Raw genomic sequence first — 11,145 nt, forward strand, 5'->3', positions numbered from 1 at the left:
AGACGACGCTCACACAGGGTGCGTCCGTGAACTGCGACCGCTTGCGCCTCGTCGCTTCGGCCACCATGTATGGTCCCATCATCTTTTCTGAACCGGAGTCGCAGGACGAGCGTCGACGTGTAGGGAGGCGTGTCAGCTCCTCGCGTGTGGCCACATGCTGTGCGGCGGCTGCTGCGCGCATAGTACACCGGTGTGTCCGCTGTGTGCCCGGCCGAGCCCGTTTCCGCTCAGCGCCGTGCCCCGTTTGCGCAACCCGACATCAGGCAGCAAGTTTGATGTCATTGTGGATGAGATCGCGTCGCTCCAAGACGAAGCGACGACCAAATGCATTGTCTTCTCGCAGTGGCCCGAGGCCTTGAGCCTGCTGCAGACGGCGCTATCGGCCAAGCACATTGCGAGCCTCCACCTCCAGCGCACGAGTCAGACAAGCTTGCGCGAAGAGTTCCAGTCCAATCCGAATGCCCGCGTGTTGCTATTACCGCTGAAAAAGTACAATCACGGGTGCGTGCACACATCCACGTGTCGACAACTTGTCTGATGGGACGCGGACGTGGTAGGCTCAATCTGGTCGAGGCCACCCATGTGTTCTTGGTCGAGCCGACCTTTGAGCCGGCGTTGCAGGAACAAGCGATGGCGCGCGTCCAGCGGCTCAGCCAAACGCAGACCAGCTACGTGCACCGGTGCGCAGCATGCACTGCGATCTTAGTGGGAAGATGCGTTGCCGTAGGTATGTCATGGCCGCGACCGTCGAAGCAAGAATGTACGAGTGGACGAGTCGCACGCAGCGCTTGACGCAAGACGACGTCTACCGCGTCTTTACCAGCGATGTTACGTCGCCTCGCTAGCCGACCGCTGCTCGTTTCATCAACAATGCAACAACAACAATAAGAAGACTACAGTCTATAGTCTTGACGGACGGTACCGAAGCTAGAGCATCGGGTGCCATGGCCGCGTGTCGATGGGCTCGAAGCTCGCAAAGCGTGCTTGCTCGTCATCCGGTACGCTGTTCTTGGCGCAGTAGGCGGCGTATGCTGGCCAGAGCATCGTCGCCGCCGCCACCGATGTACTCTGCAGCATATCTTGCTCCATAAGGTACCGGCGCGGCGGCACGTGGCTGAGAAAGACGTCAGTGTCATGGTCGCAGAACGCTAGGAACTTGGCGTAGGCAAAGCAGTTGGAGCAATACCGAAAGAGGTCCGGGACACAAGCAGCACACTCGTAGATGCGACCGGTTAGCTGTCGGCAACACGCTCGGCAGACCTCTTCTGGCCACGCTTCGGACGCGAGCTCGTTGTCATTGAAGAAGGCGACGACGCGTGTCCATGCCTTCTCGTCTCTTGGGTTATAGGCTCCAAATGTCGGGTCCAAAAGGAACCGGTAGAGCAGTGTCACCGCGTTGGTCGTGAGCGGGTCACCAGCTGGCAACGCTTCTTGACACAAGGCCAGCGCGGCCTCGAGGTAGTACTTGGTGCGGACGTAGCTGCCACTCGACCAGTAGAGGAGCGCAGAGACATACAAGAGGAAAAAGGCGTATGCTGGCGGCAGTGGCTGTCGCTGGGACCGCGAGGCGGCGACGAGCAGGGTAGCTTGGGCCCGCTTCCAGCGACCGAGGGCGACGTCATCGTGCGCCATGTTGCCAAGCGCAATGATCGTGTGTGCATGCAGCGCGCCATGCGTACGCTCCAAGGCCGCGAGGTTCTCGGAAAAGATAGCCCGGGACGCGCGAAACTTGCCTTGGACGTTGTAGATCGTCGCCAAGAAGCCGCGCGAGTTGAGCGTGTCGGCGTGGTCGGGTCCGAGGAGCGCCAGCCGCGCGTCCACGCACTGGCGAAACCAGACCGCAGCGTCGTCAAAGTCGCCGAGGCCGTAGCTGGCGCCGCCCAGCTTGGACATGGCGGATATCGTCACCTGGTGCGCAGGGCCAAAGTGCACCTGTGCAAGGTCGTACGTCTTGCGACAGAGGTCGCGAATCTCAGCGTCCCGCTTGAGGCTGTGCAGGGCGTCCGCGAACGCGTTGCGAACGCTGCAAACGGTCATTGGATCGAGGCCGTCCATGGCCAAAAGCTCTTGAAAGAGCGGTCGCCACGTCGTCTCTGGATCGCCTCGCTTTGCGCGCGCAACGCCCACATGGAGCTTGGCGCTGATACGGTTGCCGTCCGTCGGCGACGCCAAGAGCGTGCAAGCGTCAGTTGCCGCCGTGATGACGTCGGCCCACGCCCACTCGGTTGCGTAAATGTTGGCCAGACACACGTACCGGTGCGCTTTCTCCATCGGCGAGAGACGGGAAGACGCGATCTGCGCCATCAGTGCCCGCTTCATCCAGTCGGTGATCGTTGAAAAGACAAGTCGATCGACGGCTCTAAACGACGTCTCGGTGCGGATGAGCTCAAAGATGCCGTCGCGGTCGCTTGCCACGGTTGTCTCGGACGCCTCGCTCTTGATCGTCCCCAGCATATCCTTGAGCGCCGTTGGGCGAAGCATATCTTGGATGAGAAGGTCTAGTTGACCGGGGGCCATCGCCATTTCGAACCGTGCCTGCATCGTCACAGCGACGTACACCTCAAAGACGCACCAGCTTCGACGCAAGACGATCGGGTCGTTCCATGGGTGCATGATCATGACGACATTGCCGATCGCAGCGAGCTGCGACTTGAACGTCGTCGACCAGTACTCGAACGGGTACGAGTGCGCGAGGTGCTGGTTGTTGTTGAAGACACAAAACCAAATGACCGCTTCGTCGGTCATGCCTTGGTCGGCGAAGAAGGTCTCGAGGCTGTCGACGGTCTCCAAGAAGAGGTAGCTCCACGCATGGGAGACGTACCAATTGGCCTCCGACACAAAATGGCGCGTCGAGACGTCGGTCGTGAGATGGTCGACGAGCGAGAGCTCGGTGGACTTGGTCAGTGGCACGATGTGGTCGAAGCAGACCTGGGCGGTGGTGCGACCGTGGAGATTATTCCGGCCGCCGCAAGTGTCGATGAGGTGGTGGAAGTAGCGCAGCGAGACGCCGAGCGGGCGCGGGGGCGACGTGACCATGAAGCCAGCGGAAGCACTCGGACCAAAGTTGGTGGCGTGACGATGCCACTCAAAACGCAGTATCCGGATGAGTTCAGCGGCAATCCGCCAATCAACGACGCGAATCATGGCATCACATCGTGGAAGTGCACACTTGAGGTCTCAGACGCCTTCGTCTCGAGTGCACCATGGTTCCTCCTCAAACCACCCTCCATCGTGGTGAACCGAGTCTTCATTATCGTGTACTAGTACTAGAGGAGAACATGTATGAGTTTTGTTTGACGTCATCAAGGAACAGTAGACATATTCGCATCGTCCAATACGCCACAAACATTGTGTTGTGGTTAGGCGTAGAGATATTTCTCGTTGGCGACCCATTCAAGACCCGTCACGGGTGCTCGATCTGCGGCGGCTTCGACGAGGAGCATGCTCAACGAGTCGCTTCGGGGCGTCCGACGCTTGGCGATTTCGGACGGTAGCTCCATCGCGGACGTCGGCCACAGACCCACGGACGATAGCTTCCATTGTCGGGCTTCCGATAGCAAATGCGGCAAAATGACGTCGAAAATGTCGGCGCCGAGGGCGCGGTACTTGAGCACATCGAGCTGGTCGTCTTCAAAATTGTGGGCGTAAAGCACATACCCGCGCAGCTCGTTTGTCGCAAGGTCGCGCACACAGAGCCCGTACGACGTCGGGAGCTCGGCCAGGCCCAGACGGTGCGTTGCAAAGTACTTGTATTTGGCGTGAAAGTACGCAATGTACTCGGCCGTGAGAAGAAAACCGACTTGACCTGGCTGAAGGTCCGCTTGCATATCGGCTTGGTCGCGGGCGGCGATGGCGGTGAGGACGTCCATCGAGTCGATGACTGTGAGAACGACCGGTGCCGATGCTGCGACGGGAACGAGCGAAACGTCAAAGTCGGCGGGGAGCACAATCTCGTCGGACGGGTGCGACGACCACCCGTTCGCCAAATAGAGCTTGGTGCCAATGTCCGAGTACAAATTGGACACGATGTAGTCGAATCGCTGGCGCGCCAAGAAGGCCTGGAGCGTGATGGCACCGTAGCCTTTTCGCCGATGGTTCTCTGGCGTGAAGAGCGACGCGACGCTAAAGGCATCCACGCAAATGGGCGTAAGCGCGGTGGGCGGCCAAAGGATGCAGCGCTGCGCAAAGACCTCCAGGTACCCGCGCAGGTCGAGCGTGCTGTGGTCCGTTGTGGGCACCAAGACGTAGTCGGTCACGAGCGTCTGGCCAAACGCGGAGGCGCGGAATTGCACTTCGCGCTCGCGGTACTCTTCAAAGGATACGATTGGCGCACCCCACTCAGGGTACGTGAGCACACTCACTTGATGGCCTTGGGCCGCGGAGCCTTGGCGCAGTTCCATGCTTATGGCCTGTCGACTGACAGGCTAAACGCACGCCATTTCGCCAATGGTTTTTAGCCAATCCTATGTGCGCTTTTCGAAAAGCGCGATCGTATTGGCTACTTTTCTAGCCAATCCCGCGCCACATACGTGGACAGTTGTAGCCACGGTGTTGCTGGCAAAACAAGAACCTTTGGACGAATAGATACTTCAAGTTGATTGCAATGACTATAGTACGTCAGTCATGGCATTCTCGGACACGAGTGATCTACGCGTAGAGGTAGAGCTCGTCCGCAACCCACTGAAACGTTTTGGCGCTATTCGTATCATCGTCTTCCGGGCCTGTATGATTGCCTTGCACGAGCAACATCGAGAGCGAGTCGTCACGGGGGCGCGCAAGTGCTCGTATGGATTCCGGCAAGGCCATGTCTTTCGTTGGCCAAAGGCATATGTGGTCCAAGCCCCAGGCCGCGGCCTCGGCATGTAGCGTCGGCTCAAACGCTGCAAAAGTGTCTGCAGAGTCGTCGAGCGCCCGAAACTTGAGCACATCGAGCGTCCTTTCTTCAAAGTTGTACGTCCAAATGACGTAGCCGCGGATAGTACCCTTCTCTTGAAGGTAGGCGCCGTAGTTGGTTGGAAGCGTCGTCATCTGGTGACGGTGCACGCCACAGTAGCGGTGCTTGACGTGGTAAAACTCAATGCAGTCGGTCGTGAGTAAAAAGCCAACCTCGCCAGGGCGCAGAGTCGCGATCATCGCCGCACGGTCCAGCGTCGCAATGGGCTCGAGCGCTGCAAGCGACGTGATCAAAACGAGCGACGCGTCGTATACCGGCAAGGTTGTCGCGACGGGCAGCAGGATTTCGTCCGAGGCGACAAGGTCCCAGCCGCACTTAGCATAAAACGACGTTCCGACGTCCGAGTAGAGGTTCGAGACGAGGTATGGCAACGCCTTGCCCGAGCTGCTGTCGGTCATGACCGCCATGCGCTCAAGAAAAGCAGCAAGCATGGCCGAACCAAGGCCTTGCTTCCGGTACCCTTCGGGTGTAAAGACCGAGGCGACACTGTACGCGTCAAACGTAATGGCCGGCGACCCATCGTGGGGCCGCAAGACCGCGCGCCGCTGGAAAATCTCGAGGTACCCTCGAATGTCGAGGGTGTCGGGGTCATTTTTAGGGATAAAGACGTAGTCGGCCATCCACGCGCCAAACTGCGTCGACCGGAAATGGGCTTCGCGGACAAGGTACTGCGGGAACGTCACGTGCGGGGCGCCCCACGACGAGTACGTGAGGATATTCACGCGGTCTTCCTGCGCCTTGGACCGCAGTCGCAGCTCGAGCTCCATGGACTTGCACCGCCGTCTGTCCACTGGTTCAAGAAGTGTGCCATCATTTTGCGATCATCGTGGGGGTGGTCGCAAATTGTGACCAATCAAAGCCGTGTGTAACATGCAATTGGATTATTTTTGGCCAATCGGCGTTGCCTTTCAAAAAAGGATTGATGAGGTTCGCCACTGGCAAATCTCGGAGAAATCTCGGAGCGCCTTGGTTGAAGGCTTACCATGACACCATTTTCTTATGAACCTTCCGCAATCTATTCAATACCGGGCGACTTGCAAGAAAAAATATCAACGGATACTGCTGTGCTCTATCGGCTTGGTCGCCTCTGTTGGGCAGGGGTAAGCGCGTAGGAGCTGGACACGGCGTAGACGTTGTCTGTCCTCGCCGTCTCTAGCAAATCGGATCTGAACAGGTGAGTGCAGTGCCACACGCTGTGAGACTTTACAGTGCTCGCATCGAGGACACGACGATTCAGGCCGTGGACATTGGCGCCACAGCAGTGGACAGTCGCTGTCGCACGGCGACGCATCTCGAATCTCCAATATAGACTCAGTGTCAATAATGAATCTCAAGTCGACCACATTGTAGAATACTAGTCTTACATCTTTTAGCGGCTTCTGTTGGCGACCTCGATCGAATCCCAACCATCCTGTTGGTATTCTATTTTAAAAGCGATCTTGTTCTTGTGACGCATGCACGTCAATGATTCACGCCGCCTCGGATCGTCGGTCGCGTTCTTCTTAGTGCACCCGATGGTGCTGACGCCTTCTTCGTTCTCGAGTGAACATTGTCGATGCCGATCACGAATCCGACTCGGATCCTACGTGCTTGCTCCTGAAACGCCGTACCGCGAAAGCGCGCCAAGGGCAAAGTTGAAGTAGTAGCTTTGACGACCAGCCGCGCAGAAAACACACGACAGCGATCGTCTTCCGACGCATTCTCTCGATAGCTTTTCTCGCTCGGTCTTCTACCGAGCGCGGGGACAGTGGGTTTGCAGTGCGCATCAAATCCCTCTTTTGTCAATTTTGGTCGATTTTGGTTTTTAACTTTTTAAATCGTGAAAAAGGATTGGACATTCCGACTTGAAGACGACGCACGCGCATCTTGTTCGATGCCGCTCAAGATACTCGGTCGGAATCGCTCGTATCCGACGCCATGACATGCTGGGTGGTGCATGTCGCTTTTCTGACAAGCATTTTTGGCCGTTGAACGCTTTCGATGACGCACGCGCTCTATTATAGTTTGCAGCTCGTGCGACGCCAACTTATGCAGCGCGGAGCTGCACCGCTGTCGCAACCAAGACGACGCCGTCCGAGCTTCAAGTTGCGGCCTTGTTTTTATCGCTGGCGCCACATTCTTCGGACGTTGTGTTTGTGGACCTGCCTGCTACCCACGTGTAATATAATGAAACCACCATTTCTTACGATGCACACGCCAAGAACAGCACGCAGGTCGTTCTCGCAACAAAAGCAGCGACGCCCCTTTGTGTCTTCTGAACGATGCTGGGTACGCATGCAAGTAGCCACTTATATAGGTATAGATAACTCAAGAATATTGCATTTGTCCGTACACTCGCGTGCTTTTCGTCGATCAACTGCGGCAACCACCGAGAGAGGCATGGCAGGTGCAGAGTGAAAAATCCACATCGCTTATCCGTGCGTCAGTGAATTTGCCGCCATTATACGCGATATGATTGGCCGGATCGCAACAATCCGGATAATCAAAGCGACGCCATTGGCCAATGGCCGGCGGCGGGTTAGAAATCGGGTTTGTCGCAGGTGGCGCTTTGACCAGCTTCAGAAGCGGTCACTTTTACATCTGCCCACACACAACACGCCCATGGTCTGCCTCTCGAAGCAGTCGTCGACCAAGCCTTCGGGCTTGAAGAAGCTATGGACCAAGGTGGTGCACCCGTTCTCGCACACGACGCCGGCGGCCAAGGAGCCGATCAAGGACACACAAGCGTACATCTGCACCTGCGTGCAGCTCAACGTGCTCGCGGCGCGCCGCCGCCAAGCGATGGCCCCGCCCGCACGCACGGCGGCCACGATGGCTCCGATCCCACTTCCGGACGAGTTCCGCATGGAGAAGAAGGACAAGACGCTGGTCAGCGGTCACCGCGTGCCTTACTGCCCGGTCCAAAACCAGCGCTGGAAGAACTACCGCAAGGCGCGCACGTTTGAAGCAATCGCCGAAGACGACGACGCGCTTGACGCCAACCAACCGATCGTGTGCCCAGGCTGCATGGCCCGGTCGAGTCTCTCAACGGTCACGAGCCACGACCTCGAGGACGACTACTAGACACACGGGTCATCGACCGTTGCTAGAACTATTTAAGCGCCACCAATCGCACAGTACTGTACTATTTAATGAACGAATCACAGAATCTCGTCGAGCTTGAACCACCCAAACTGAAGGCCACGCGCGCACATAGCACGCGTCATGCAAGATTCAAGGCAAAGAGACTGCTGTAAAATGTAGAGCAACGAACGGCCGTCGGATCGAGGCCGTGCAAGGGTGATTCGCACTGCACTGCACGTCTCGTCTCGCTGCCAAAGCAGTGATAGGAATCGACGGGCGGAAGACCATCACCGACACTGTCTCTTGGCATGCGCACGGAGCAGCAAGCCGGTCGACTGTCGCAGGTCTGGAATCTCGATGGCTGTCCCGTCCCATGTTTTGGGTCCATTGGTTGGGTTGTGCGTGGACACATCACCTCTGCTCTGTCTTGTGTGCCAAAGTTCCTGCGCCGTTTCTACCTTTCTGCAGCACAGAGGCAACGCGATAACCAAGTCGATTGAATCTCAATCGTAGTATCTCCTGCACCATCGTTAGAGCTCCTCTGTCGAGCTGCTGTGCATGGTACCGGCGGTACCGGTACCTAATGCAGCGCTCTTGACGGCTGTGCGCTGCTGCGACTCGTGTAATCACGCTCGTCCGCTACTGCTGCACAATCCCATCATTTTTTTGTACACGCATCATCGATACCAGGCACAGTAGCAGCTTGCTTGTTCCCATGCAGAGCCAAAGCCATCGTGGATGATGCGAGAGATTCCCAGCTGGCATCATCACGAAACCCAGTTGGTGCGAGTTGCAGCTATCACTGCCTCGTTTTATTTGGACATTGGGACCATGGCCATCCAAGGTCGAGAGGACCACCACAGAGAAGCCTCGACGCTCACGATGTGGTGGCGCAAGCTGCTGCCGGCGAAAGAAGGGGCGGAATGCACGTGCCACAAGCTGCCATACCACGCCGAGGCCAAGCGCCGGGCCAAGGCCGCCAAGAAGTGCCACAAGAAGATAAAGTCCATGTTTATTTGGTCGCCGATGCAGCTGCCGCGCAAATACGCCGGTGACGCGCGGGATCGCGCGATCGTGGGCGGCCGGCCCGTCCCGTTCATTCCGTCCCAGAACGACAAGTGGAAGACGCACCGCAATAGCAGCTCGTTCGAAGCCATTGACGAAGACATTCTGTGCACCTTTTGCGCACAGACGCGTGACGAGAGCGACGTCGACGAGTGGTGACCCTGCGTCGAATGTCCTTATTGATACGACTGGACGCTCTTCTCAACACATTTAACATTTCACACAGGACGTTCTTCTCAAGCAACATCGAAAAGTCAGGCGTTGAAGGGTTAAGAGTCGACGATGGACCATGGCTTGGATATATCGCTAGGGCATGCAAATCCAACTATCAATCAATCAGTCGGTCAAGCAATCAAGCAATCAAACCCATATCCAGCCACAAAGCAAGTCTTACCAGTATTCGCAAAGGGAGAATGGAATGAAATGGACGCTACCTTTAGCAAACAAGACCACGCTACCGAGTCCTGCTACAGACGAGACCGAGAGTATAATCACGGCATTCGAATATGAAGATGCGTTCAAGCAGCGAATTTCATGGGTAGCTCGCCAAGTATTTTTGAGCCGCCGGGACATTCATTACTAGTACATGAGAGTTTAGGAACGATGACCATAGTTTGGGCCCCATGTTGCATCCAAACGACGAGCCATGAACCTCGCATGTGAAATGTATCAACTGCATACATTGATACTTTTGAACCCACACACTTGATACTGTACGAGCTTCGCGTGGGCCAGTGCCCAAAGCAATGACGTCGGGCTCCCTCTTCGTCATGCAATGGATTCGAAGTGTCTGCGCCCTTGTCTTTGGACCCAGAATGCGTCGCACGTTCGATCGATCGTTCGTTCGTTCGTTCGCTGTCCACAGGGCAGAGACGACGACGCATCCGTGTTGGACATGATCACCCACGTCGCCACTCCATGGACATGACATGTCGTTCTTGCATCGCTCGCCATCAAGGAGATAGATTTTAATTCCCTTGCTCGCTATCGACGCAGACTCGGTTGAAACGATCGCACGCAGTGACGCGTTCGTGTCATGCAAGGCCAATCTGCCAAGACGTACCACTCAGTTTTGCCAATGGAAAATTATGTTTTATTCCTTGCGGTTGCGACCGCGACTCTATCATGTACATGTGTACACAGCAGACACGTACTACAGACACAATCACACATGGTCCTAATGCATTAACCTGTACGAATGCATGCCACATAAATCCATTCCTAATGGTGAGCGCGCCTCCGTCACTCGACAGCGCATCTTCCCGAGGATTCCAGATTCGCACGTCAGCGCCATCGGAATGTGTCACGAATGTCGGTCGTTGGGTCGGGATCCCCGCCTTTGAAATTTAAAATCCACGAAGCGACGCTTGCTGCATTGTGGGAAGGCGACTTTGGCCGCACACTCGAGTGCAGCAGGGTCGATATGGAGCAAGGGGCCAACATCATGTTGTTTCTATTGCCCCTTGTTGTGGAGGTTGTGAATCGTAAAATTCAGAAAATCGAAAATTCGATTCCTATCATTCAAAGGATGGCTCGCAGTGCCCGCGGTCTTTTCAAGTGCTGATGATAGCCAGCATCGACGTCGACTGCCTTACCTCTCGGCTGATAAGCGTGCGGTCCAATTCGCACATACCACCGAAAATATAAATATATTTAATTTTTTGGGCAATGTTAGCCCCACTTAGCGACCATGCGTCATAAGAGAAATCAGAAAAAGCAGGTTATACGCTCGTGATCATGTTGCGAGCCCAAGCCAGTGAACCTCGTTCTCGCCCGTGCGTGAGAAGCCGACGACGAATCTTTCTTCTCAGTTCCTTGAGTTCGGAAAAGCCATCGGCTTCATCGAGGGACGATGGGACGACGTCTTCAACATGCGCCATGAAGGCGGTGGCGTTGACACCAGCTCTGCGCTGCGGACATCAAGCTACTCCACCGACCGCCACCCCGGTTAGTCAACGGCCGTCGATTATCCGGACAAGGCACTTGATCCTTGTATGTCATCGCAGCCAACGGCGTCGTATCCGGATCTTCAGCACAGAATGTAGGTATTTCGAACGTTGCGA

At 56.2% G+C, this 11,145-nt stretch overlaps 6 protein-coding genes across 6 annotated transcripts in view; 3 read left to right on the top strand and 3 right to left on the bottom strand.

The window, feature by feature from the left end:
• Nucleotides 1-845, top strand: part of SPRG_21089 (hypothetical protein) — a gene marked incomplete at both ends in the record, with an annotated part of 3,137 nt that extends 2,292 nt beyond the window's left edge. Inside the window, 3 exons of the mRNA XM_012351652.1 lie at nucleotides 124-501; nucleotides 558-680; nucleotides 728-845. Of these exons, the coding sequence (XP_012207042.1) occupies nucleotides 124-501; nucleotides 558-680; nucleotides 728-845 (619 nt within the window). The remainder of the gene's footprint in view (nucleotides 1-123; nucleotides 502-557; nucleotides 681-727) is intronic.
• An 82-nt stretch (nucleotides 846-927) lies between these two features.
• Nucleotides 928-3,144, bottom strand: SPRG_12136 (hypothetical protein; the record flags this gene model as incomplete). Its single annotated transcript, XM_012351639.1, has 1 exon — nucleotides 928-3,144. One exon carries the CDS (start codon nucleotides 3,142-3,144, stop codon nucleotides 928-930), a length of 2,217 nt encoding a protein of 738 aa, XP_012207029.1.
• Nucleotides 3,145-3,359: 215 nt separating this feature from the next.
• Nucleotides 3,360-4,400, bottom strand: SPRG_12137 (hypothetical protein; the record flags this gene model as incomplete). The annotated part of the gene is made up of 1 exon (XM_012351640.1): nucleotides 3,360-4,400. The coding sequence occupies one exon, from the start codon at nucleotides 4,398-4,400 to the stop codon at nucleotides 3,360-3,362; it is 1,041 nt and encodes a 346-aa protein (XP_012207030.1).
• Nucleotides 4,401-4,647: 247 nt separating this feature from the next.
• SPRG_12138 (hypothetical protein) lies at nucleotides 4,648-5,721 on the bottom strand (the record flags this gene model as incomplete). Its single annotated transcript, XM_012351641.1, has 1 exon — nucleotides 4,648-5,721. One exon carries the CDS (start codon nucleotides 5,719-5,721, stop codon nucleotides 4,648-4,650), a length of 1,074 nt encoding a protein of 357 aa, XP_012207031.1.
• Nucleotides 5,722-7,538: 1,817 nt separating this feature from the next.
• On the top strand, nucleotides 7,539-8,124 carry SPRG_12139 (hypothetical protein). The gene has a single exon (XM_012351642.1). The coding sequence runs from the start codon at nucleotides 7,556-7,558 to the stop codon at nucleotides 8,015-8,017; it is 462 nt and encodes a 153-aa protein (XP_012207032.1). The 5' UTR covers nucleotides 7,539-7,555; the 3' UTR covers nucleotides 8,018-8,124.
• A 724-nt stretch (nucleotides 8,125-8,848) lies between these two features.
• On the top strand, nucleotides 8,849-9,241 carry SPRG_12140 (hypothetical protein; the record flags this gene model as incomplete). The annotated part of the gene is made up of 1 exon (XM_012351643.1): nucleotides 8,849-9,241. One exon carries the CDS (start codon nucleotides 8,849-8,851, stop codon nucleotides 9,239-9,241), a length of 393 nt encoding a protein of 130 aa, XP_012207033.1.
• Nucleotides 9,242-11,145: the final 1,904 nt, after the last annotated feature.

This window comes from Saprolegnia parasitica (assembly GCF_000151545.1).
Source record: "Saprolegnia parasitica CBS 223.65 unplaced genomic scaffold supercont2.83, whole genome shotgun sequence".
In the NCBI taxonomy this organism is placed as follows: domain Eukaryota; phylum Oomycota; class Saprolegniomycetes; order Saprolegniales; family Saprolegniaceae; genus Saprolegnia; species Saprolegnia parasitica.

What these genes read in the sequence shown, in the direction of transcription:
- SPRG_12139 (XM_012351642.1), top strand. Translation starts at nt 7,556, where the DNA reads ATGGTCTGCCTCTCGAAGCAGTCGTCGACCAAGCCTTCGGGCTTGAAG.